This window comes from Castor canadensis, chromosome 4 (genome assembly GCF_047511655.1).
Source record: "Castor canadensis chromosome 4, mCasCan1.hap1v2, whole genome shotgun sequence".
Classification (NCBI taxonomy): Eukaryota; Metazoa; Chordata; class Mammalia; order Rodentia; family Castoridae; genus Castor; species Castor canadensis.
The window spans coordinates 111,964,925-111,990,125 of NC_133389.1; the positions used below are offsets into that span (position 1 = coordinate 111,964,925).

At 37.5% G+C, this 25,201-nt stretch overlaps 1 protein-coding gene across 3 annotated transcripts in view; it reads left to right on the top strand.

Annotated features, from left to right (window-relative positions):
- The first annotated feature begins 6,967 nt into the window (after window positions 1-6,967).
- Galnt5 (polypeptide N-acetylgalactosaminyltransferase 5) overlaps window positions 6,968-25,201 on the top strand; it is a 56,476-nt gene continuing 38,242 nt past the window's right edge. For 2 of the 3 annotated variants that reach the window (XR_012447211.1, XM_074070824.1), the window contains exon 1: window positions 6,968-8,984. Coding sequence is in view for 1 of the 3 variants with exons in the window: in XM_074070824.1 (XP_073926925.1) it covers window positions 7,552-8,984 (1,433 nt within the window). In the remaining 2 variants the exon portion in view is untranslated. The remainder of the gene's footprint in view (window positions 8,985-25,201) is intronic. The other variant, XR_012447212.1, reaches the window with a different exon arrangement.

Consider the following 25,201-nt stretch of genomic DNA (forward strand, 5'->3'; position numbering starts at 1 on the left):
CAATAGATAAAGCCAAAATGGAGTCACTCTTGTTGAAGTTCCATGCTGCCAATCAAAACTAAGTTGCTTATCTGATATTCCAAGAAATCAGGAGAAAGAGCAATAATAGTCAAATAAACAAGCCAGTTTTTATCAACATGATCCAAAAATCCTTTTTGTTAAAACTCTACAAGCATAGTACCTTAAGTCAACCTAATGCTAATTGTTGTGGTTTGAATATGTAATGTTCCCTATAGGTTTATGTGTTGAATGCTTGGTCCCCAGTTGGAGGTGCTATTTTGGGAGGTAGCAGAAATTTTGGGAGGTTGAGCCTAGTTGGAGGGAATGAGTCACTGGGCAAGTAACTTTCCTCCTTCCTCTCTCCCTCTGTTTCCTATCCACCATCAGGTGAATCGTCTCCTCCTCCATACATTCTCACCAACATGATGTTCTGTCTCACCATGGGCCCAGAATCAGTGAAGCCAAGGACTGTGGACTGAAATCTCTGAAACCATGAGCTAAACAAATCTTTCCTCCCTTAAGCTGTTTCTCTCAGGTATTTAGTCACAGCAATGATAAAACTAATACATTAACTCATCTACCTTTTGTATTACGCTGTTTCTTTGTAACTGCTTAAGCTACCAATAAAATGGGCTATTCTACCATGCCCATCAAAGAACCTTTTCTAAACTTTCAGGAGAGATGTTACACCAATTGACAAATCACTAATGAAAGTCAATTAGAGTTTAAATATTTTACCATTTTGTCCTTTGAAACCACTTACTTTTCACCATTTACAATTGGTCTACCTTGTTCTCTTAAATATCAGAAAACATGACATACATACCATGAAAATCTCTTCCTTCCACCTCTTCTCAACCTTATCTTCCCTGAAGCACAACTATTTTAAAATAAAAGGTACCAAACCTTTTTCTAAAATAAAGAACTTAAACAACTCAATAGCAAGTAAACAAATAACCCTACTGAAAAATGGGCAAAGGATCTGAATATATATTTCTCAAAAAAAGGCATGAGAATGGACAACAGATACTGAAGAAAATACTCAGCATTACTAATCAGCAAAAAAGTACAAATCAAAACTACAGTGAGATATTATCTCATATCTGTTAGAATGGTTGTTACCAAAAAACCAAAGCTTTGGTGAGGGTGTGGAGAAAAGGAACCTCTTGTACACTGTTGGTGGGAATGTAAATTACTATGTCAATTATGAAAAATAGTATGGAGGTTCCTCAAAAAAAAAATAGAATTACCTTCTAACCCAGCAATCACACACACACACACACACACACACATATAAAATCAGTATCTCAAAGAGGTATCTATATCCCCAGGTTCATTGCAATACTATTCAAAATAGTCTAAATGTGGAATTGACCTGTGTCTATCAATATATGAATTGATAAAAGAAATGAAACCATGAAATGTTATTCAGCTTAAAAAAAAGGAAATTCTGTCATTTGCTACAATATGGATTAATTTAAAGGACATTATACTAAGTGAAAAAGACAGGCACAGAAAGACAAATACTCTATAATTACACTTACATATATAACCTAAGGGTCAAACTCATAGAAAAAGAGAATAAAATGGTGATTGCCAGAGGTTGGGGCAGGGAGAGTAGGGACACAATCAAAGAGTTGACATTTCAGTCATAAGCACAAATAAATTCTAAGTCCTAATATATAGTATGATGATTACAGTTAATGATTTTGTATTATATTCTTAAAGCTTGCTAAGAAAGGTCCTAAAAGTTCTCACTAAAAAAAAAGTACGTATGTGAGGTGATGGATATGTCAGCTTCACTGTGATAATCATTTCACAATGAATATCAAAATATCTGCTTGAATGCATGCAAATTTTATTTATAAGGCAAGGAAAAATATTTCAATGATACATCTGTAGATAATCATTATTGTCTATAAAATATATGTTTATACATATTCCCTTTTACATCTCTGTTTATAATTAGGGATATGCAATTAAATAAATATCATATAAGAAAATCAGATGTTTCTCAGAAAATACATCATCAAGAAACATTCAAACACCTTGAAAGACTAACTCTAGATGTAAAGTCAAACAACTGGCATTATATTTCTAAGTCTCTACATTCTTATTGAAGATGTCTAAGGCTACATGTAAAGCTATGTTTATCATGCTCCTGCTGATTAACAGTGAGGATAATTCAGAGATATTTGTAATAGGAGTAGGACAAGGATACACATTTCACTCTAATTATATGAAGAGCTGTCCTGCTGAAGAATTGATGACCTAGCCTGTGGAAATTAAATGTTGAGGGTTTAATGAGATAATTACTGTCGAGTGACTAGTCTAGTGGCAGGTGCTCAGTAAACTCTTAATAAATAGTTGCTATTAATATGCTTATCCTGATACAACCACATAAAATAGAAGGGAGATTCTCCTGCTACTATACCCATTTTACAGAAGACAAAGTTAAAAAAAAAAAATATATATATATATATATATATTTAAATTTGTACTATACAGCTGGAGTCAGATTCATAATTGGAATAATGTTTCCAAAAGCTTCCCAGGACTCATTGATTAACTCTAGATTTTCACACTGATATCCACTCCAACTAAGTATGTGAAGATTTTTGAGATATCTGATAGCTAAAACTACCTGCATTGCACTATCTGAGATGACAAGGCATGTTCTACAACTGTGGAGCACCTCAAATAACTGAATCCCTTGTATATTTAGTTTTGATTGCTAACATGAAAACTAATCCAACTGAATTAAAATCAGTACAAAAAACCTATATACAGATCATTTGTTGGACAGTATGTGCATTGGCTTCTATTAAAGGTAGGCTTTCTTAACTTACTTGTTTTCTCTTCCTTTTTTACCCATATTGGTCATTGGGCCTGAAATGTGAAATACCAAATGTGTTCAGAAAAGAGATGAATAAAATGCATAACTGATAGGACCACCAAAAACTGTTACTAGGTCCCCAAAGATCAGAGTTTTGAGCTTATAGCATTGACTTTAACTAACTTCTGATATTCCCACAGATTCCCAAAAACTCCCCAGGAAAAAAAGGAAGAGACACTGGAAGGAATGCTGTCATGTATCTGTGGTCATATGACTATTAGTGGCCAAGTCAGTACTTAGAACGAATCTGACTATCCATCCATTCCACCTTCTCTCTGGACTTGATCATTGTATTCTTTGTCTCTTATGTACTCTTCATGACTCTTTCTGAATTGTACGTTAGATACCCTGAAGACTAAGCCGGAATTAAGTTGCTTTACCCATGGCAAATAAACCAAGATTCCCCTTTAATTTTCTTATTTTTCTTTCCAGTTGCAAGTAACTTGTGTTTTAATTAGTAAGGACAAATCACAGAAAGAGAAAGAAACATTTGTTCTCAGATCAAATGAATATAGAGGAATAAGGATATATTTCACTCAGTGTTTTAAAGCTGTCATACAGAGTAAGGATGTAACAAGTGTTGACTTTTCTAAAGAGCTTGATTAACTCCAACTGCTATGTATGTCATTTGAGGTGAGGATAGGGTTGGAGCAGATTCCAATCTTTTAGAATAAAATACTTACAAAGAATTCTATTTTCATTATTTGAAAGCAATATTGTGATGCAAACTATTTAACCATTTAATACTACTATTTAACTATTTAATCCTACTTTATTTTGAAATGTAAATTGTAAACTATTGTGCTAAGTTTTATGTTGATGATGTCCTACTGAGTGGAGATTTCAAGCCATTAAGGGCAGAGACAATGTCATCTGCTTTATGTGAGTTCTCCATGAACAATTGTCATGATTTAATCCAGAATAAAATGAAATAAGAATGGCAAGAATAAAATAAAATATTTAAATACACTTCTTACCCTATTGCCAGAACCATGTTAGCCACCAGTCTTTTGTTTGATTTTTGGAAAGAGCAGTTACATTACCTTCTACATATACCACATACTTCTAGCACAGTAGAAACATTAGTGCTAATATTAGCAGCAATAACTGCTATTTATACTCAATATAACAGGAACTTGAAATCATTTTCTCTGATCTTCACATTAATTGGTGAAGCAAAAATTATTTTCATCTTTTTACTACTCCCATATAAAATTAACTAACTTGTGAGGTCATACAGCTTAGAAAAGAAGTACTGTGCAATATTTAAGCACATGGGCTGTAGCTTCATACTGTTATATATTCAAAATCCAGCTCTTCCAATCTCTGCTGTAAGTTGCTTCACCCCTCTGTTTTCATTTCCTGACTACAAAATGAGGATTTTAATTTTATCTTTTTGTTGAATTATTGCAAATATTGAGTGAGATACTTGATGGAAAGAACTTAGCAAAGTGCTTGAGACATATTGGAGTACATGCACAACTACACACATGCATGCGTGCTAATACCAAAGCCTGTGTTTCTGGTCATGTTGGCTCTCAAAAGCTCATGCTTCTCTTATAGTTCTATGTTCTGTCTGAACATATGTTCTATGCTTTTGCTAATTTATCAACTTTTCACCATTCAGCTAATATTTCTGTTCTAGACCACAATATAGCAATGTTTCCACAGAATCTGGGAGCTTATGTTTCCCATATTGCATATTACATATTATAATACACAATATGTGCCTACCTGTCTTGTCCACTAATAACCTTATTCTTTTACTCAACATCACTCAATACTCTGCACAAGGCCTGGGCCACAGCATTCTCAACATATATTGGAAGGCAGGATGAGTGGAAGAAGATATGCATGAAGGAAATAGCTGAGCTTGTGGATATTCCAAGTAAGAGAGGAGAATCGGGGATTCAAGAATCATGTTACTATAGTCTCATTTAACTGAGTTCCTTCCTTAGGGGGCAAAGTACAAACTTAAAGGGCAAATATTGTAGAAGGCAATAGAATTGCTCCTTCTTCCCCTCCTGAGACCTGAGTTTACCTCCTAGCAAGCACGCTAGTTCCTACCAAGTAAGTGGCAGAACTTGCTGAAGACCTTGGAGAAAACCACTCCTGAGCAGTGTTTTCAAACTTGCTGCACAATCATTACAACTAGCAATGTTAAAATGTGTGTTCTGACTTAGTTCTAGGAGTTCAGTTATTAGATTTTACTCTGTCTGAAAAGGCAGTTTTGCAAAAATTATGGTCTGTATTAATCAGGGTTAGATGGATAGATAGATAGATAGGTAGAAAGATAGATAGATATGGATTAAAATAATTAGCCTATGCAATTATTGAGCTGAGAAGTCCCACAATATTCCTTCTGTAAGCTGAAGGGCCAGGGAGTTTGGTAGTATGGCTCAGTGCAAGTTAGAAAAAACTCAGAACCAGAGGAGCAATGGTATAATTCTCAGTCTGAGGCCAAAGGCCTTGGAAGCTAGGAGACCACTGATATAAATCCTAGGGTCCAAAGGCCAAAGACCTTGGCGTTCTGATGTCCACAGACAGGAGAATATATGCATCCAATCTCTAGAAGAAAGAGAGTGAATTTGCCTTCCCTTTGTCTTTTTGTTCTATCTGGGCCTCCAGTCAAATGGATGGTACCCACCCATAGTCAGTGAGGAAGGACCTTCCTTACTCAGTCTGCTGGTTCAAATGCACATCTCTTCTGTAAATACTCTCCCACACAACTAGAAAGAATGGCTCACCAGCTGAGTATCATGTGTGCTAGTCATGTTGACACCTAAAGTTAACTACCACATGGGCAATATTCAAAACTGAAAGAGAGAGATTTTATACTAAACCAGTATTTTCCAACTTTGGCTGCATGTTAGAAAGACTCGGGAAGTTTTTAAAATACAATACCAGACCAACTATCATTTCTACTTCTACCTTCTCAATAAATCAGAATCTGGGGGGAAGTTCTTCAAAGTGATTCTAATGTAAAACCTGTATGCAGACCACTGTCCAATCAGTTTGCCAGGGTCACTCAGAACATGGTTGAAATCCTGATACAATGCTTGATCTGTTTGTTACTGGTACATGACAAGTACTAAAACTGAGAGTGTGTCTTTTTTTTTTTCTTGGCAGTACGAGGGTTTGAACTTAGGGCTTCTCACTTGCTAGGCCAATGTTCTACTTCTTGGGCCATGTCTCCAGCTCACTTTGCTCTGGTTATTTTGGAAATAGGGTCTTGCTTTTTATTCAAGCCAGCCTAGGCCATCACCCTCCTATTTTACACTCCCTGCCATAGCTGGGAAGACAGGTGTGTGTCACCAAGCCCTGCTTTTTTTCTGTTGAGATGGCGGTCTCACAAATCTTTTTGCCCTGGTACCACAATCCTCCGAATCTCAGCACCCCAAGCAGGTAGAATTACAGGTGGGAACCAAGAAGCCCCAGCTCAGTCAGTTTGTCTGAATCTATTTAAGCTGCAAAAATAAATATCATGGACTGCATGACTTATGATCAACATCAATTAAGTTCTGACCATCCTGGAGGCTGAGAAGTATGAGAATGGCAGGTTTGGTGAGAGCCCATTTCATGGTATCTAGGTGTCTTCTTGCTGTGTCCTCACCTGGTGAGAGGAGCAAGATACTTCTCTGGAGCCTGTTTTATAAGGGGCTCATTCATGAGGCTTCTGTCCTCCTCATCTAATCAACTCCCGAAAGTTTTACATACTAAGACCACAAAGTGATTAAGTTTTCAACACATGAATTTGGTGGTGACACAAATATTCAGATAATAGCAAAATGTCTAGAAACCTTCATAGCCATATGACAAATTAAGTGTATATCTATTAAATGTATTAATAACTATAGATGAAGAAAGAATAGTTGACCTACAAAGAAACATCTTCATGCTCCCTCGAGGAGGGCCTCTGAATAACTAAACATCCAGATCTGGTAATGAGAACATGGGAACCCCTTCCTTAAGCTATTAATCTCTTAAAACGGAAACATTCAGGTCAGGAATAAATTGCTCAGGCAGAGCGCTCAAGCACCTGGGGACCACAGGGTTAATAAGCAGGAGAGTGATAGGTGGGGTTACAAACCAGGAACACATGCCCTCCAAGTTCGATAGCTTGCTTTCTGTTTTAATTGCCTTTAAAACACACCCGCTCTCACATAACACAGAAGGTGAGAGCTGAATGAAGTTTTCTGGGTAATGGCTTGAAATGTTTTCCTTATGAGAGGTGGTGTTGAGTTACAGCATGCAGACGAGAACTGGGAGGGAGGAGAGAAGTAACAGCCCCAAGCCAGCCCCCACCTTTTCTTGGGCTTGTAGGAAGGTGGACATGGGCTGCTGGAGACAAGACAAGTGATATGTTGTACTGTTCTATAGCTGCAGTTGGCTGCTCCCGAGTGACCTAAGGCCAGTGTTTACCAGGGTTTAGCCAGGGCCGGCTGAGCAGGCACAGATGTTCTGTGTGAATGCCACGCAGGCAGAGACTGACAAGCGTGAGCTGAGCCTTCCCCTTGGACTGCTGTTTCCTGCTGTGTTCAGGGGACAGGGTGCTTTGTGGCAACTCTGCTGCTGCTGCTACTTCTTCAGCTCTCTCTCCACTCCAGGTAAGCAGGCTCAGCGGGAGGGCAGACTGCAAGGGAAGCTTTTGTACCATGAACAAGATCCGAAAGTTTTTCCGAGGAAGTGGGCGAGTCTTGGCATTTATATTTGTGGCTTCTGTCATCTGGCTACTTTTTGACATGGCAGCTCTCCGCCTCTCATTCAGTGAGATCAACGCTCGAGTCCTCAAGGAAGACATCCTGAGGAGGGAGCATGGAGGATTCAAAGTTCAACCAGACCAAATGAAGATCCTTTACAGCAGCATCAAAGAGATGAGGCCTCCACCCAGGGGACATGGTAAGGGGGAGTGGGGCAAGGAGAACTTTAGAAAGGTTGAGGATGACTTGGACCAAGCCCAGAGGGAAAGAAAAATGCAGAAAACCCTGAGAAGGGGCAAAGTTGTCCCTTTGTGGCATCCTGCACCTCCACAGACCCACTCAGTAACTCTTACCATGCAGAGGACAGAGGGAAGAGACAGAAAACCTGAAGCCTCCTCTCGACAAGTGACACCGAAGCAAACATCAGCTCAGGGAGCTCAGAAAACCCCATTCATAGCAGCAAGAGGAATGCCATTGATCAAAATATCAGCACACACAGGACCCATCCATGTAACACAGGAGGCCTTGAAGAATGATAGGCTTAGGAGTGACACATCAAAACTATCAGCTGAAAAGGACCTGAATGCTACGATCAATCTTAGGACTGATAGATCAAAGCAGCACTTACAGGCTGTAGCAAACGAGAGGACACAACCTGCCAGCCCACCAGTACTGAAATTTGGGAAAGTCATATCCTTAAATAAAACTGAGACTCAGAGCCAAGAACCAAAGTCCTATAAACACCAAGCCCATAAGAGTCTTCCCTTTTTCAAGTTGATTGCCGATTCAAATCGCTTAAAGAAACAATCTATGAATGAGACACAGTTTGAAGGCTTCCCAAAGGATGGTGGAGCCATAATGGCTCCTGAGAAGAAACTCAATTTTTCTGAAAGCCATATTGTGATTGTAACCAAGGAGGAGGAGCTAAAGACAGACACCAAAGAAGTTTCCAGTTCTAAAACCAAAATTACATTTCCTAAAGTATTGGGTAGAAGCCAAGCTAAACACACTTCCAGGAATGGAAGTGAGGTATCTTTCTCTTCACTTGCTTTACAGAAAACAATAGTGTCTCAAACCAAACAAGCCTTAGCTGGGGGGCTAGAGCCAGCAAAACTCAACATAACTGCCAAGGCCCATCCTGCAGAACACAATGAAAGTCATCCAAAAGTGCTCTTACCTGAAGACCATGGAAAGCATCATGTGTTGAGAATAGACGTGACACTTTCTCCAAGGGACCCCAAAGCTCCAGGTCAGTTTGGACGTCCTGTAGTTGTTCCCCCTGGAAAGGAGAAGGAAGCAGAACGAAGGTGGAAAGAAGGAAACTTCAATGTCTACCTTAGTGATTTGATCCCAGTGGACAGAGCCATTGAAGACACAAGACCTGCTGGGTAAGACCCATTTCTCTTCTCTTTCCTCAATTCCAAGTGTTTGGCTCTTGTGTAGGGAAGATTTATTTCTAGATAATTTAGTGTGAATTTTCATCACCTAGAGAATTAAATTAACATTAATCATTAGATACTTTCCAAATATCTTACCACCCACAAGGAGAACAATTATCAAATCAGCTTATATATTCTGTCTACTTTCTATACTTATTTCTCCGGCCCTCACTCTCATTAGCTCAGGTTCCTTTTCCTCCCCTTTATTTAAAACTTGATTAGGTGAATTCATTTCATAATAAGGTTATAACAGTGACAATTGAATGGATTCTCACGCTGGAACTTTTCATTCTTTGTCAAGAATATATCCAGGAAATATAGATATATTCATAGAGAAGATGTGTTCTAAGCCTCCCAGAAATTATATCTTAAACAGTGGAATTCTGCCTAATCACAAGTAATGATAACCATAGCTGCAAAGGGAGAAGTGACTTTGATTCCCTAAAACTTAATGTCCTTTGTCAGTGGGAATGGTAGAAATTTTATGAGTTTAGTTATACAGGAATAATAGTATTGGGGAAGGTCCATCAATAATTAGCAAACACCAGCAGGAAGTTAAAGAGTATAATAATAATAATAATAATTACTTACATTTGTCGAGTTTCACCATTTACAAAGAGCCTGCATGCACATAGCTGAACTTTTATTAAATCCCTAGAAAAGAGGTGGCAAGCATTATACTTCAAATGAATAGATGAGGGCAATCAATAATGTACCACTTCCCTGAAGTTGTACAGTGCTAAAGCTGCCCAATGTACCTTTTTGAACCAGTTCCTCAAAGAATTAAATTTATGAGCTGCATCAGCGGGAGGTGGAACAAATCACAGATATTTGAGCTGATTCAAATATCGTTTGGTTTCTGGCTTTTTTTGGTGCACCCCTAAGTGTAGCATATGTTCACTACCCATTAATTGATAACACAGCTCCCAGTATACCTTGATACTCAATTCCCTGAGCAAAACAATGGTTGCCTGGAAGCTGGAATTAGGGGATGTCAAGATTGGGTTCTTAGTACATGTTGTATATAAACATCGGCTTTGTTTTGCTTCTGTGGAAGTTCTGTAGTCCCGGTTATATTTTAGTGTTAGTAGGAGGAAAGCACATATAGATGAACTCTTATTCGTTTTAGTAAGAGGAGCTACAATGGGACCATTTTCAATCTCTTAGCCATTGGCAAACAGCTATGGACCACCTACTAACTGCCTGCTTAGTCCAACACTGTGCTATTCACATTCCTCACTTTGGTAATTCAGCCTGATGAAAACACCAATGTTCTCACAGATGAGGAAACTGAGGCCCTGGGAACTTAAATTGTCTGTAATCATAGCAGTAGTAATTAAAAGGAAATGATTAAAATTCATGCTCAAAATTATGCTGCTCTCTCTCCTATCTCTTGCTAATTATCCCCCATAGATGATCCTAAAAATTACACTGGACCAGCTCTATTCTGAACTCTTGTATATCACAGGACTGCATATGCCAGCTCTGAACACAAAATGCAGGGGAACAAAGTAGTCATTAAAGCAACTTCATTTTAATGTGCCCTTTAGTGGCCTGGCAAACTGCTTTGGAGTCTAGGGAAGAATCAGACACAGCACAGAAGCACAAGTTCCAACTCCAAACAAGAAAAAGGGCCAGTGAGTGAGGCCAAGAGCAAGTAATAATAATGTTATCATCCCTGTGATTTATTGAAGGCTTAATGGCTCCCAGCGCTTGTTAGTTTATAATTTGGACTGCAGAAGTGAAGTGTTGCAGCCCAGAAAAGTCAGTCAGGCTCTGTCTTCTGAAGGAGGCTGTCCAACTATAGCAGAAACAAACACATGTGCTTGAGACAGATGAGTCAGGAGCACACGGCCAGGCCCCTCCCTCTTACCACACAATCCACCTTGGCTAAATATGGGCGTGCTCCCCACACACTGCTCAGCTGTTGCTCTGTTCCAACAGGACGGACGAAATAGGCTAAGCCACCAGCGAGCCTACATATGGGGCTCCCCAAAGTATTTGCAGTTCCTTTGTGCCACTCTTCCTTAAAAGAAAATAGATCATTCTCTTTCTTTTATCCAAACACTGTAATGTGTGCCAGTTATGTATTCATATGGATAAAGTTTGGAAAAAATAAAAATGAAAAACGTTTGGTTCATTGAGCAGGCAAGATTTGGAGCAAAGTTTTTTATTTTGATTTTATTTTCACCCTTGTTCAAAAAATATTTGAGATGCCTTCCAGAAAATACAGTAAGATTTGTTAAGATAGTAGATTTTTAAAGTCATAATAATAAGTCTTATTGTATTTTATTAAATATAATAAGAGAGAGAGAGAGAGAAGAACTCATGAGAGCTGACCTTTAAATAGTTATAGTAACAGCTATTCAATTTCAAGAGTTTTGGGAAATATCTTCCATAATATCTTTTTTATATTCCAAAAATCTGCCATTACAGATTAATGATAGCTAACACAGTAACTGACATATCATGACAATCATTGCATATAGTTTTAAAATGGATAAAAATTATAGATTTGCTATATTCATTTAAATTCAGTTCCCCTCAGTAAAAATAATATCTAGTTACCAGTTAATAAATCCTTAAGGAAGAATTAACTGATATGCTAGGACAAGGTTACCAGTGAATGCAGGAGACAAGCAGGGTTGCCAAGACAACTTCCCCTACTTTAGTTCTAAAATCACATTCTTTTTCCAAACCTGCTCTCTCCTCCTTCCGCTCCTGGATCCCTAAGAAGCATTTCTAAGATGATGAGATGCAATGCCATGGCCTTTTCCAAAAGCACAAGAACTTCCTGCTGTCAGCTTTGCCCCCACTATTCTCAGGATTGCCCATGTTCCTCCCCCTTGCAGTGAATCCCTGGCATGATGCACAGGCCATTTTCCCCAAGATGGGCCCTCAGCATAGGGAAAGCCAGTCTCCTGATATATTTTAGACATTATGCCAATTACTATCTCCTGATGTTTTATTAGCTGGTCTCCTCCCAAATCCTCCCTCTACCCTCTTCTAACAGGGTCCACACCATTTTCTGCACACATGTTAGTCCAACAATACTCAAAAATCCAACTATAGTATACCTCCACTTGGACCATGACATGGCTGTGACCTCTCAATGTATGCAGCCCTCCATGTTATTGAGACACTTTGTGTATGCTCTCCTCTAACTAGAGCCTTGGGCATCTCTGTTTCCTTCTCAGTGAAACTACCAGCTTCTATTGGAAATGGTTTTTAACTTTATTTCATGCTCAGGTAGCACTGAGCACAGTGGTGTGCATTCCAAGATACAGATTTTCACAATACTGATTTAAAAGGTATGTTTCTCTGAAATGATATTTGAAATTGATGCCACTTTAGAAGAATAAATGAGAAGTAACAATTCAAATGAAGCTGGCAACAAATTATTTGATAAATTAATAATGACTTCCTAACTTTTCTTTTTATATGTATGGAATATATTAGCATTCTAGTTCAAAGTAAATATAGCCTGTTCAACCATGTGATCCACCCAGTCATATTTCTTCATGAGTTCATATTTTTATTGTTTGGTTTTAATTTGAATGTTTGGGCTTCATAGGGAAGAATCTCTTTTATTTTACAAAAGTGTTTTATGTAAATAAAATATAATTTCATATTGACCTAGAATCTTTGCCTACAAAATATGCTTAAAATAAATGCTCATTTGACAGCTATTTTAAAATCCTACATTTAATCATCCTTATAAAATGTAATCTTTATTATTAAAGTTTGTTCCATCACCAATAATCAACACACACACACACATACACACAAACACAACACACACACATACACACACAGCACACACACACATTTTGTGGAACTACTGTCACATATGAAAATTCAGGGCAATTCAACTTGGAAAATTCTGCCTTTTGTCCTGCAGCTATAGTAAGATGGAACTCCAGAAATGAACTTATTTTAAGAGTGTACTTCCTGACTCTGAATTTAGAGAAAACAGACTCAAAGGAAATTTTGTTGCAAGCATTTAGTTTTTAAAGTCCAATAAGAATTACGGCGTGCTTGTCTACCTCTGTTACTCAGTTACCTATTTAATGCTTTGCTCTTCCCACAGAAGAACTCTGGCAAGCACCTCAATGAAGCCGTTAAAATGGGACTGTGTTCTGTTAGTGCAGAGCTAGGACTATCCGCCACTATTTGATTCCTTCCTACACTGCTAAGAAGTTTTCTTTTGGCACATATGAAAACAAAGACAGTACCAGGCATTTGCCACAAACCAGCCTAAATTACTGAAGGGAAAGGGAAACTTTGGAACTTTAATGTTGACCCTAAAAGGTCAAAAAACATAACTAATGAGTTACTGGAGGAGGAAAAGGAGGAGTAGCACCGCAATGGTGGCTTTTGAATAGTGTGTGTACAAACACATTTGTGAGTGTGCATGTGTTTGTACATTAGGGGTAGATGCTCTCTTTTAATGAAAAGCCATGTATGAGAGTAGGAAATAAAAGGACACCTAGAAAGAAGCTAGACCACAATGTAACAAAGGTTTAATGTGGTCAAGAGATGGTTGCTAAGCCTTTGGATACTTTCTTTATCACATTCTTCCATAAGTGACTATTCCCAAAACACAGAGAAAGCTGATCAGAGAAGAGCAATATAAAAAACATTTCTGTGACTAATTTGAAGCAAAAAAAAAAAAAAAGGTTAAAAGTGCCTAATTAACATAAAACTGGGAAATGTTAAAGCAAATCAGTGAATTTTCCTCCTATATTTTGCCAAAGACCCAGAAATACTCCTGGGAGAGAGTAATTAGTAAAATAGGACTTTGAACCTGTTTACATGGCTTTTTCACACATCTAACCCAGGGCCCAATTTAACCATCAGCCTAATTTTTCACAGTTTTGATGCCATATTTCCTGGGTCCTCTTGTCCCAGAAAATAGCTTCCCATTGGACTCTCTGGCTGACCCGTTCAAAACAGAACTTCTCAGGGGAAAGACTTTTTTCTTTCTTTCTTTCTTTTTTTTTTATTTTGCTTAAGAGTCAGAAAATCCAGAAAAAATAACAACATTCAGAGACTCTATTAAGTTGTTTTCTATTAAAAACAAAAGGTGCTATTTAGAATCCCCTGGAAAAACATCTATAGTATGCCAAACTCACATGCCTTTTAAATTGGCCCTGCTTCTAAGATGTTGGCATTTGTGGGCATGTGTGAGAAACAATAACATGGAGGAATCATGTCTGCACAAAGGTCTTTACTCCCTATGAAGTTTCTTCAAGGTAGATGCTAACACCACCCCAACTGTACCCAGAGAGATGCTAAGACTTACAGAGAAAGCTGAGGTTCAGATTGTGGCAGGTCATTTTGTTCCATGTGAAATTTGCTGATGGTCTGTCATGAGCAGACACAGCAAGACAGGCAACTAGGTTTCTCATCCTTCATGTACGTCATCTCATTTGATCTCAAGAGCCATGACAGACTCATAAAAGTGACTCTTTCTTAACAGATGAGGGAACATACACACACATATACTCAGAGAGAAACAGGCTGTAAAAGAACAAATGATCTCATCTATCCTAGGAACTTAACAGCAGATTTGAAATTCAAAAGGAAATTTCTCAACTTCTAACTCCAGTGCTCTTTCCACAGGCTATATAACTCCTCCTTCCTTTCTTTCTTTATAATCATATGAATTTGGAAGAAATTAAAATTTTACTTTTTACATATAAGTCAGAGGTACAGGAGGGTAAATGTGGCCAACATTACACAGAAAATTGCGTGATGTTCATACTAGAGAAAGATTTCAAAGTGATTGATCCAGTGTCCTGTGTTATAGAGAAGATGTGAAAAGAAAATTGACTCGCCCAAGGTCACACACAGCAGGCAAGATAGCACCACCTCCAAGGTATCCTACCTTCTACCCAGGACTACTTCTGTCACATCACAGCATCGCCTGTACTTCTGCCTCCCAGCCCAGTTTCACCCTGACAACTGCCTGCTCAAAATAAACTATTGTTAATGTGGCAAGTGTTGATATGGGTTTGTATTTCCAGGCTGGAGTCCAGTCACTCTGATGAATGCACACTTGTCTCAGCAACCCTGGGGTCAACTGGCTAAGACCTTTGGAAGGGAGGGAGGAATGTGACTGAAATGTTCTCAGCTAGTAGCCAAGTGATTTTGACTGAGTGCCAGGGATGGCCCACCTTAGAAAGAACAAAACACAAAAGAAAAAATTTTATATCACTATCCTCCCTTATCAGTCAGAGGCAAAGAAGCCCCAATAATTCTAAGGTCTTAGGGAAAAGAATACTATTTCTGGCAGAGCGCCTCAGCTAGATGCATCATTCTCCTGATGCTTCCAAAGATACAGGAGCTTAGGGAGTGAAAGCCGCTAAAGGCTCCATGAAAGCTGCTGTTGAATTGCAAATAAAAGTTGAGAAAATATTCTCCCGACCTTCTGTTCAAACCTGTGAAGACGGAGACTTGACCCACATCGTACATTTTGCCTGTATTGGAATAATATGAAAAATTCATAGAAACGAGAGAATGTTATCATTCCCTCACTCTTCTGATTCGAAACCTTCTTTATTTGATAGGCTACATTCAAATCAGGTTAGTGGCTGAGCACACAGAAGCCCAGCAGGTGAAACACATCCTTTTCTGAGTCTCTTGATAAATGATTGAGCACTTGGTAGATTCAGATTAAAGCACTGCCCTTTTCCAAAGCAGTGCGTCTGGTCAGAATGTGTGCATTTGTATTGGGGGTGACCACAGGTTCTCACATGGGATTTGCACCGTGAATCCTACCAAGTATTTTATATCCATCATCTCATCAAATCTTCATAACCATTCTGTGATGCAGACATTGTAATCTTTATCCCAAAAGTGAGGAAACGGAGGTTCTGAAATGTTAAGCGACTCACCAGTGGGCATGCAGCTAGAAAGACCTCAAAACTTAGTTCCTTATCATCTTCTCATGTGCAGAGTCTCTCTGTCCTACCATAATTGTATAGCAGCTCTGTACAAGAAGGTACAACCCTCCACCCATTTGTTTGTAGTACTTGGATTGACTTCCTTCAAACAACACTGTTTGGGTCTATTTTTAAGCAGAGCACAGGACCTGTATTTAGTTACCTAATTTGTGAAATAAATGGGCATATAAAATAAAAATGTGATTTCTCAACCTCAAAAATGTTTATAAACTTAAGAATATCTTCCATTTCAACTAGACTTGACTTTAGCTGCAATTCCTCCCTCCATAATAATGCAGAAATCAAGGTTTCTAAGGAAAATTGAAATAGAGACAATTTCCTTCACTTGGGTCAATGTAGAATAATGTAGAATGGTTTTTACAACCTATAGAAACTGCTGAAATTGGATGACTGTCACTATATATGTTTGTTGCAAGAATTAATAATGCTGAAAACTTTTCTGGTCTGAACTATTGTGTCTATGAACATTTTTTTCTAGACACCTGAAAACATGTTGAATCTGTTTATTAATGAGGTCAGGATCTTAAAATTGTTAGAGTGTCTTGGCCTCTCAGCCACCCAAACCACAGCACACTGTGACACTTTGTATGTGGAATCTTTGACATCTCCAGTATGATCTCTATGCACCATCTTCCTCAGGGTCTTTTTCAACCTGATTCCTTAAATGAATCTAAACTATGTGCTCTTCAATAAGCACAAAGAGCTTGGGAGAGGATATACTTGCTTGATGGGATATAAACATCTAATAGAATCCTTCATAATCTACTCATAAGGATTTCTGATGGTGAAATTAAGGCACCATGACACACTGGGGGCAATGGAGTATCAGATATCTGGTGATCAGAGGTACTATCTTTAAATCTCTTCAATATCTGACGGCTTCTCCCACCTTCAATTCAGAATGGCTAGCATTATAGTTCTTACAGCTCCTTTCTAAAACAGACCAAAAATCTACTGGTTCATAATATAAGAAGGGTCATCTCTATGAACCTATTTTAAGGTTAATAGGCTTAACCTATTAACCATTCATACGGAATTTTGATTTGTCACTGTATATCTCTAACATTTTTAACCATAAAGCCATTCTCAGAACTTCACAACTAGTCTTGTTAATTCATACAGAATTTGTGCAGCTGACCTTTGCTTTTTAGAACTGATTTATTTTTTCAGCACCAAATGTTGAAAGAACATTTAAGTGTGAAATGTGCACTTCTCATTAATTTACATTACAAAATTAGACATGTGGAGTCATAGAAAGTCACAGTTGTCTTCTGTTTCCTCCCTTCACTCAGGCTATTACTTCCTCTTTCCCCATTCAGAGCCCATGATGGAACATTTAACCACTTTATACCAGTTCCTCAAAACTCTCTATCATCTTTCTCTTTCTACACCATTGCTATGATGATCCCTAGACTTGTACTAATCCAACGGTTTGCTTTATCTCTTCCTACACCCAAGTGTCAGGCACTAGTGAACAAATTACACACTTGTTTTATGACAAAATTTTGGCATTTCAACTTCAGAAAAGTGCTCAATGCCCTCTCAGAAATCCTTTATGTGTGGTTGACTAACACTCATTCCCATTTCCCATAGTGTCTACAATGATACTTACAATTTTTTAACCCCTACCCTATTTAATTAACAAATGACTCTTCTCTGATATGACCTGCAAAGTTTTTAGCCTCTCATTTATTACAGGTAAACTTATCTGTACACATCATCACCTCTTTTTCTTCCTATCTCAAAGAAAAATATCACTTACTCCACTAAGCATGAAGTATAAGCTCCATTCTGTCTCTATCCATTCAATACACATTTATCAAATATTCATTATGTGCAACTGTGCTAGAAACTTGTACTTTAGAAAGACAGCATATTTGACCCAAAGTCTGGAAATTCTGGATACAGAATATATGGAAATAAAATTGATAAATGAATGCTCAGATAAAATGCAGGTGATCATAGCAGAGAATAATAGAAGTTTTGACAGAGAAAGCTTCTCTGTGCAGGCAATATGTAAGTTAATGCCTGAAGGAATAGAAGAAGCCACCCAGGAAGACATGGGGAGGGTAGCAAAAATGCTAGAAGTCAAGAAAATGACAAAAGCTGGAAGTTTAACATCCTTCTGAAAAAAGAAAGAACTGAAAGTAAAACAAGGTGGCTAGGTAGAATGTGGGAAGGAATAGTAAAAAATGACAGGCAGGGAAACTTCAAACTATGATGAAGAATTTGGACTTTTTTTCTGTTCAATAAGGATTGATTTAAGGATTGTAAGCAGAAAAGTGATGCAGATATGACAGAGTGAAAATAGAATCCTGTCAGGAGACTTCAGCATTAACCCTGGAGTAAGATGGTGAAAGATAAAGAAGTAAGAGTGGTAATTTGGAGGTGTAAAGAAGTTGAGTTTGAGGTATATTCAGGAAATGCAATGGACAGAAGTTGATATATTGTAGTGGGAGAGAGGGTGAAGTCTAGAATGGCATCTATATTGCTGCAGCAATCATGAATGCATCATCGTGAATGATGATATCAAGAATTGGACAGAACTGATTAAGCTGGAAAGGATGAAATCAAATTTTCTGTTTAAGACTTTTTTTATCTTAAGATGCCTTTGAGATATGCAGGGAACATGTCAAGTAGTTGGTTGGATATATGAGTCTAGAACTCAGAGGAGAAATCTCATTTAGATATAAATTCAGAAGATACCACATTTAAAACTGTGGGCATAGATGGGATCATGCAGTGACATAGTACACAGAAGAAAACAAAGACCAAGGCCCAGCTCTGAGAATTTTCTGTTTAGTGATGATGAAGAAGAGGGAAAAGCTAAGAAGGGGATTGATGTGGTAAAGCCAATGAGTGATGGATAAAAACTAGAAGACTATCAGGTCTCATGGGATCCAAAGAAAATTGGGGAATGACTGAAGGAGACTAGACTTGTCAATTATATCAACTCCCACTGCACAATTAATCAATGTAAGAAGACCTTGTTCCATTAAAAATCTTATCACTAATATTTTTGTTATCTCTCAACTCTATCTGCACTTTCCCTGATGACCACAAATATGATTCTGTCCCTTTTTATTCATGAGAGGGAAAGAAAGGATAACAAAATTGTTTGCATCCCACCTAGCTACTCTCCTATCAACTTTCTAAACTTTCTCCCAAAATAGTCTACAAAATACTATATGTTCCTGAATCTAACTTTGACACCTTATTTTTTTTTATTTTATTGTTTTATTATTCATATGTGCGTACAAGGCCTGGGTCATTTCTCCCCCCTGCCCCCACCCCCTCCCTTACCACCCACTCCACCCCCTCCTTCTCCCCCCACCCCCTCAATACCCAGCATAAACTATTTTGCCCTTATCTCTAATTTTGTTGTAGAGAGAGTATAAGCCATAATAGGAAGGAACAAGTGTTCCTGGTTGAGATAAGGATAGCTATACAGGGAGATGACTCAAATTAATTTCCTGTGCGTGTGTGTTGCCTTCTAGTTAATTCTTTTTGATCTAACCTTTTCTCTAGTTCCTGGTCCCCTTTTCCTATTAGCCTCAGTTGCTTTTAAGGTATCTGCTTTAGTTTCTCTGCATTAAGGGCAACAAATGCTAGCTAATTTTTTAGATGTCTTACCTATCCTCACCCCTCCCTTGTGTGCTCTAGCTTTTATCATGTGCTCAAAGTCCAATCCCCTTGTTGTGTTTGCCCTTGATCTAATGTCCACATATGAGGGAGAACATACAATTTTTGGTCTTTTGGGCCAGGCTAACCTCACTCAGAATGATGTTCTCCAATTCCATCCATTTACCAGCCAATGATAACATTTCGTTTTTCTTCATGGCTGCATAAAATTCCATTGTGTATAGATACCACATTTTCTTAATCCATTCGTCAGTGGTGGGGCATCTTGGCTGTTTCCATAACTTGGCTATTGTGAATAGTGCTCCAATAAACATGGGTGTGCAGGTGCCTCTGGAGTAACCTGTGTCACAGTCTTTTGGGTATATCCCCAAGAGTGGTATTGCTGGATCAAATGGTAGATCAATGTTTAGTGTTTTAAGTAGCCTCCAAATTTTTTTCCAGAATGGTTGTACTAGTTTACATTCCCACCAACAGTGTATGAGGGTTCCTTTTTCCCCGCATCCTCGTCAACACCTGTTGTTCGTGGTGTTGCTAATGATGGCTATTCTAACAGGGGTGAGGTGGAATCTTAGTGTGGTTTTAATTTGCATTTCCTTTATTGCTAGAGATGGTGAGCATTTTTTCATGTGTTTTATAGCCATTTGAATTTCTTCTTTTGAGAAAGTTCTGTTTAGTTCACTTGCCCATTTCTTTTATTGGTTCATTAGTTTTGGGGGAATTTAGTGTTTTAAGTTCCCTGTATGTTCTGGTTATCAGTCCTTTGTCTGATGTATAGTTGGCAAATATTTTCTCCCACTCTGTGGGTGTTCTCTTCAGTTTAGAGACCATTTCTTTTGAGGAACAGAAGCTTTTTAGCTTTATGAGGTCCCATTTATCTATGCTATCTCTTAGTTGCTGTGCTGCTGGGGTTTCGTTGAGAAAGTTCTTGCCTATACCTACTAACTCCAGAGTTTTCCCTACTGTTTCCTGTATCAGCTTTAGAGTTTGTGGTCTGATATTAAGATCCTTGATCCATTTTAAGTTAATATTGGTATAGGGTGATATACATAGATCTAGTTTCAGTTTTTTGCAGACTGCTAACCAGTTTTCCCAGCAGTTTTTGTTGAAGAGGCTGCTATTTCTCCACCGTATATTTTTAGGTCCTTTGTCAAAGACAAGTTGGTTATAGTTGTGTTTAAAATTTGTCAATTTCTAAAATTGTTCTTCAGTTATTAGTAATTACACAACCAAAGATATCATTTAATGCTTGATGATCCTTCAATTCATATTACTTCTTCTCTTTTTTCTAATTATTTTTCTTTTCCAAGATTCAGTGTCACTATTATAATTCATTACTTGGTGCTACCAATTAATGCTTTCATGGATTTTAGTGTATAAATTTGTAAACTTCAAGGAAGTTCCAGATGTAATAAAATAAAGGCAAGAGAGATATAATGTCTGACAGTCCTGCAAATTCTAAGCAAATGTGCTTTGGGAGAGGGGTTTGGAGAGCACACATGCATTAAAAGAAATAATAGATATGCTTTCCCTCAAAAAAAATCTTATTTCATACTTTAACTTATTAAGCATTTAAACAGACTGATAGAAATGGCCCTCCAAACATATATTTACTTCCTAGTTCTCGGAACCTGTGATTATTACATTACATAACAGAAGAGTGAATTTTTCCTTGTGTGTCAAAAGATATAATGAGTTGATCAGAGGTAATAGGTAGAGGCATGAGAGAAGAGCACTACAGTGTCTAAAAGAGTTTGGTAAAAGAAATATGGATATTAAAGATCCTGCTGGTGAGGAAGGCTCAGGGGGAAAAGAAAGCTTCACATCTGTTGTTATGAAAAAATGTTGGTAAAATATGCTTCTTATGGTTCAGAAGGATAAGGAGCACATTAGTGGGAACTGGAGGAAGGTGATATGTATTTTTTAGTGACAGTGAGCATGACTCAATTGTGTACTATTATCATGGGAAAATGAGCAGAATTTGCAAATGGTGACCTTGGATATTTAGCTAAGGAGAACACCAACCAAAGTGTTGAAGTTGTAACATGGTATCTTCTTTCTGTTCATATTAAAATGTGAGAGGGAAGGGATAAATTGGGGAATGAACCAATAAGTAACAATTTTAGTAATCTGTCACAGCAGCTACAGTAAACTAATAGAGTACTTAAGTGAAATCAGGAATATCTCATATTATTCAGAAATGGTAGTATGTGGGTCCTCTGTGTAGAATTATATTGCTCTGGAAGCCTACTATTTTATGTTAACATTATACCTGTTCAGATTAAGATACTTGATCAAAGTATACTATTTTGATTTTATACCACCTGAAAATTCAGTACATATTAATATCAGCCCTCTGTTTTAAAGATTAATCTTTATAATAAGGAGAACAAATTAAGTTTATTTTGAATCTTAAGTTTCCAAACTGGCCTATCAATGACTTGTGAATTATTTTTGCTTTTTTTTTTTTGTATTTGTTTTGCTTTGTTTGTTTTTTAAGACATAAATTCTCAGGCTCTATAAAATTTGCTAAATTGATTTTCTGAGGTTGAGGACTGGGTATGTATGTTTTCCCAATGCATTATTGGTTATTATGATAATATATGTGTTTAGTCTTAGAACAAGTAAGTTTTAAATCTCTGCTTCATAGCTGGAAAATTAAGTCAAAGAAGTTGTACAACTTTTCCAAGCCGGTAATTAGTGGGAACTGATATTTGTTCACATATTTATCTGATCCCCAAACTCATACTATTAGTATAGAAAAACAAGCATAGAGTAGTAGAATGAAAACTGCATTTGTTCACATTCCTATATACATTCTTTCTAGGTGAATGATGTTGTGCAAATCATTTAATTTCTCATGCTTCATTTTGCTCTATTTGAAGAAGTATGTAGTAATATGTATCTCAAGCAATTATGATAATGCTGAATTAAACTATATACCAAATAGTACTTTGCCAAGTATAGATGAAGTGCCATGCAAATGTTCTTTATTTATTGGATAAACTAAGAATAGCCATGTCATTTGGCAGAAGCACCAGGTCTCACAAATACCACATCTACTGCCAACTGGTTTATTCTTATGGATTTGGGGCTTCCTGAATGCTTACTCCTGGAGCCATACTGAACCAGAGTTTCAGTCTCTGCTCTACCACTTACTAGCATAATCATGAGTTACTCTCACCATGATTTCAATCATTCATCTATAAAAAGGGAAACAGATGCCAGGGAGGTTTAAATCAAAATAAGGGAAAGTGCTTATAATAATTATATAATCATCCTTGATGATACAATGATAGGAAATATTCTCCATGAGGTTCCACTGGTCACTGCTCTGTAAAGAGTAATACTAACAGGATATAGAAGAATGCCAACAATGAGGCAGAATAAACTACAGAGCCTGGGAGAGACCCACCTGAATACCATTTTTCACTTTGTCTTGCTCTCATTTCTTTTTTTTTTTTCATAGTAATTCTTGTTTATTTTATTGCTGAGAATACTTCCTTTTTTTTTTTTTAAGAAAACTTTACTCAGCAGCATGGTAGTCTATAATTTGCTGCTGGTATTTACTACTACTTGGTATTTTTGACATATCGTTAACAGTTAAAATACTTTAACATGTTTTCACATAAATATGACCTTGAATCCATAGGACAAAATCCTAAGCTTCAATTCAGCACTGTACATGAAAGATACATATTTATTTATCCATGGGAAAATGTCTTGAGCATCTGCTAAGATGGTTGTAGCAACACTTAAAATCATTCAAATATTGTAAGTTTAAATTTTAAACTTTTTAAAAATTAAAAAACTTTATCAGAATTCTTTCCCTTTTTCAGGCACATATTTTTTTCCAAGTTTACTTACTTGATATAAGAATTACAATACATTGGAATATTTTGTATGGATATTTATATAACAAAGTATGATTAGCTTTTCTTTTTTTATTTCTTCTTTTTTTTAATTTTTAATTTTTTTGCTCATTTATTCACATATGCATACATTGTTTGGGTCATTTCTCCACCCTGCCCCTCCCACCTTTCCCCCCCTCCCCTCCTCAGTTTCAGGCAGGTCCCTTTCTGCACTTGTGACTGATTTTGTTGAAGAAAAGACATAAACATAATAAAAGAGACAAAGCACTTTTGCTACTTGAGTCAAGGATAGCTATACAGAAAGACTCCTACTATTGCTCTCATGTACCCATGTGTTACGACCCATGTTGATTCAACTCTAACTGATCTTTACATTGGTTCCTGGTCCCCTGCTAGTGATAACCTGTCATTTTAAGGTTTCTGTATTAGTTCCTCTGGAGTGGGGACATCAAACGCTTTCATGTTTTGGGTTTTCTACCTATTCCTATATCTCCCGTATCTGCTCTCCCCTTTTCTTGTGATCCAAGTCCACCAATATTGTTGCATTTGCCCTAGATCTAAAGTCTGCATATGAGGGAGAACATATGATTTTTGGTCTTCTGAGCCTGGCTAACCTTGCTCAGAATGATGTTCTCCAGTTCCATCCATTTACCTGCAAATGATAAGATTTCATTTTTCTTCATGGCTGAGTAAAATTCCATTGTGTACAAGTACCACATTTTCTTGATTCATTCATCAGTAGTGGGGCATCTTAGTTGTTTCCATAACTTGGCTATTGTGAATAGTGCTGCAATAAACATGAGTGTGCAGGTGCCTCTGGAGTAACCTGTGTTGCATTCCTTTGGGTATATCCCCAGGAGTGAGATTGCTGGATCCTATGGCAGGTCTATGTTTAGATTTTTAAGAAGTCTCCAAATTTTTTTCCAGAGTGGTTGCACCAGCTTGCATTCCCACCAGCTGTGGATTAGGGTTCCTTTTTTCCCATATCCTCACCAGCACTTGTTGGTGGTGGTGTTTTGGATGATGGCTATTCTAACAGTGGTGAGGAGGAATCTTAGCGTGGTTTTGATTTGCATTTCCTTTATGGCCAGAGATGGTGTTGCTCTCATTTCTAAACAAGCCACTATACTTTGACTGTGGCTATTATGTAGCGGAGACTAGCAAGGAACTTCTAGATAGATACAGAAGTTGAAGAGAGTTTAATTGTGTGGTGCATATATATTTTGACATAAATATATTCATATTCAGAATGCAAAAAGAATATATTTTTTGGTACTTGGCAGATGGTCAGTTATAAGGACGATCCTAAACTATTTAGTAATGTTAAAAAAAAAAAAAACCTCAAAATGCTCTCTTCTGGTATGTAACTTAATAGTAATAACAATAGCTACTCTTTGGTGAATATCTATACCAAGAACTACACTAGACTTTTTATGTGCATTATTACTAGGCTATTGACCACTAAATTGACCATTACCTCATTTTGCAGATGTAGAAACTGAGTCACAGAGAGAGTAAGGAAGATATTAATGGCTAAAAATCTGAGAAATCTTAGTGGTGGGATTTGAAGTAGGGTCTAACCTCCTGTGAAGCCTCTGTCCTTTCCACCTCACTGTGTTGCCTCCACAGCAAGTGCTCGTGTACCACACTACTAGTTCTTTACAGTGACTTCTGTCCCTATTTAGTC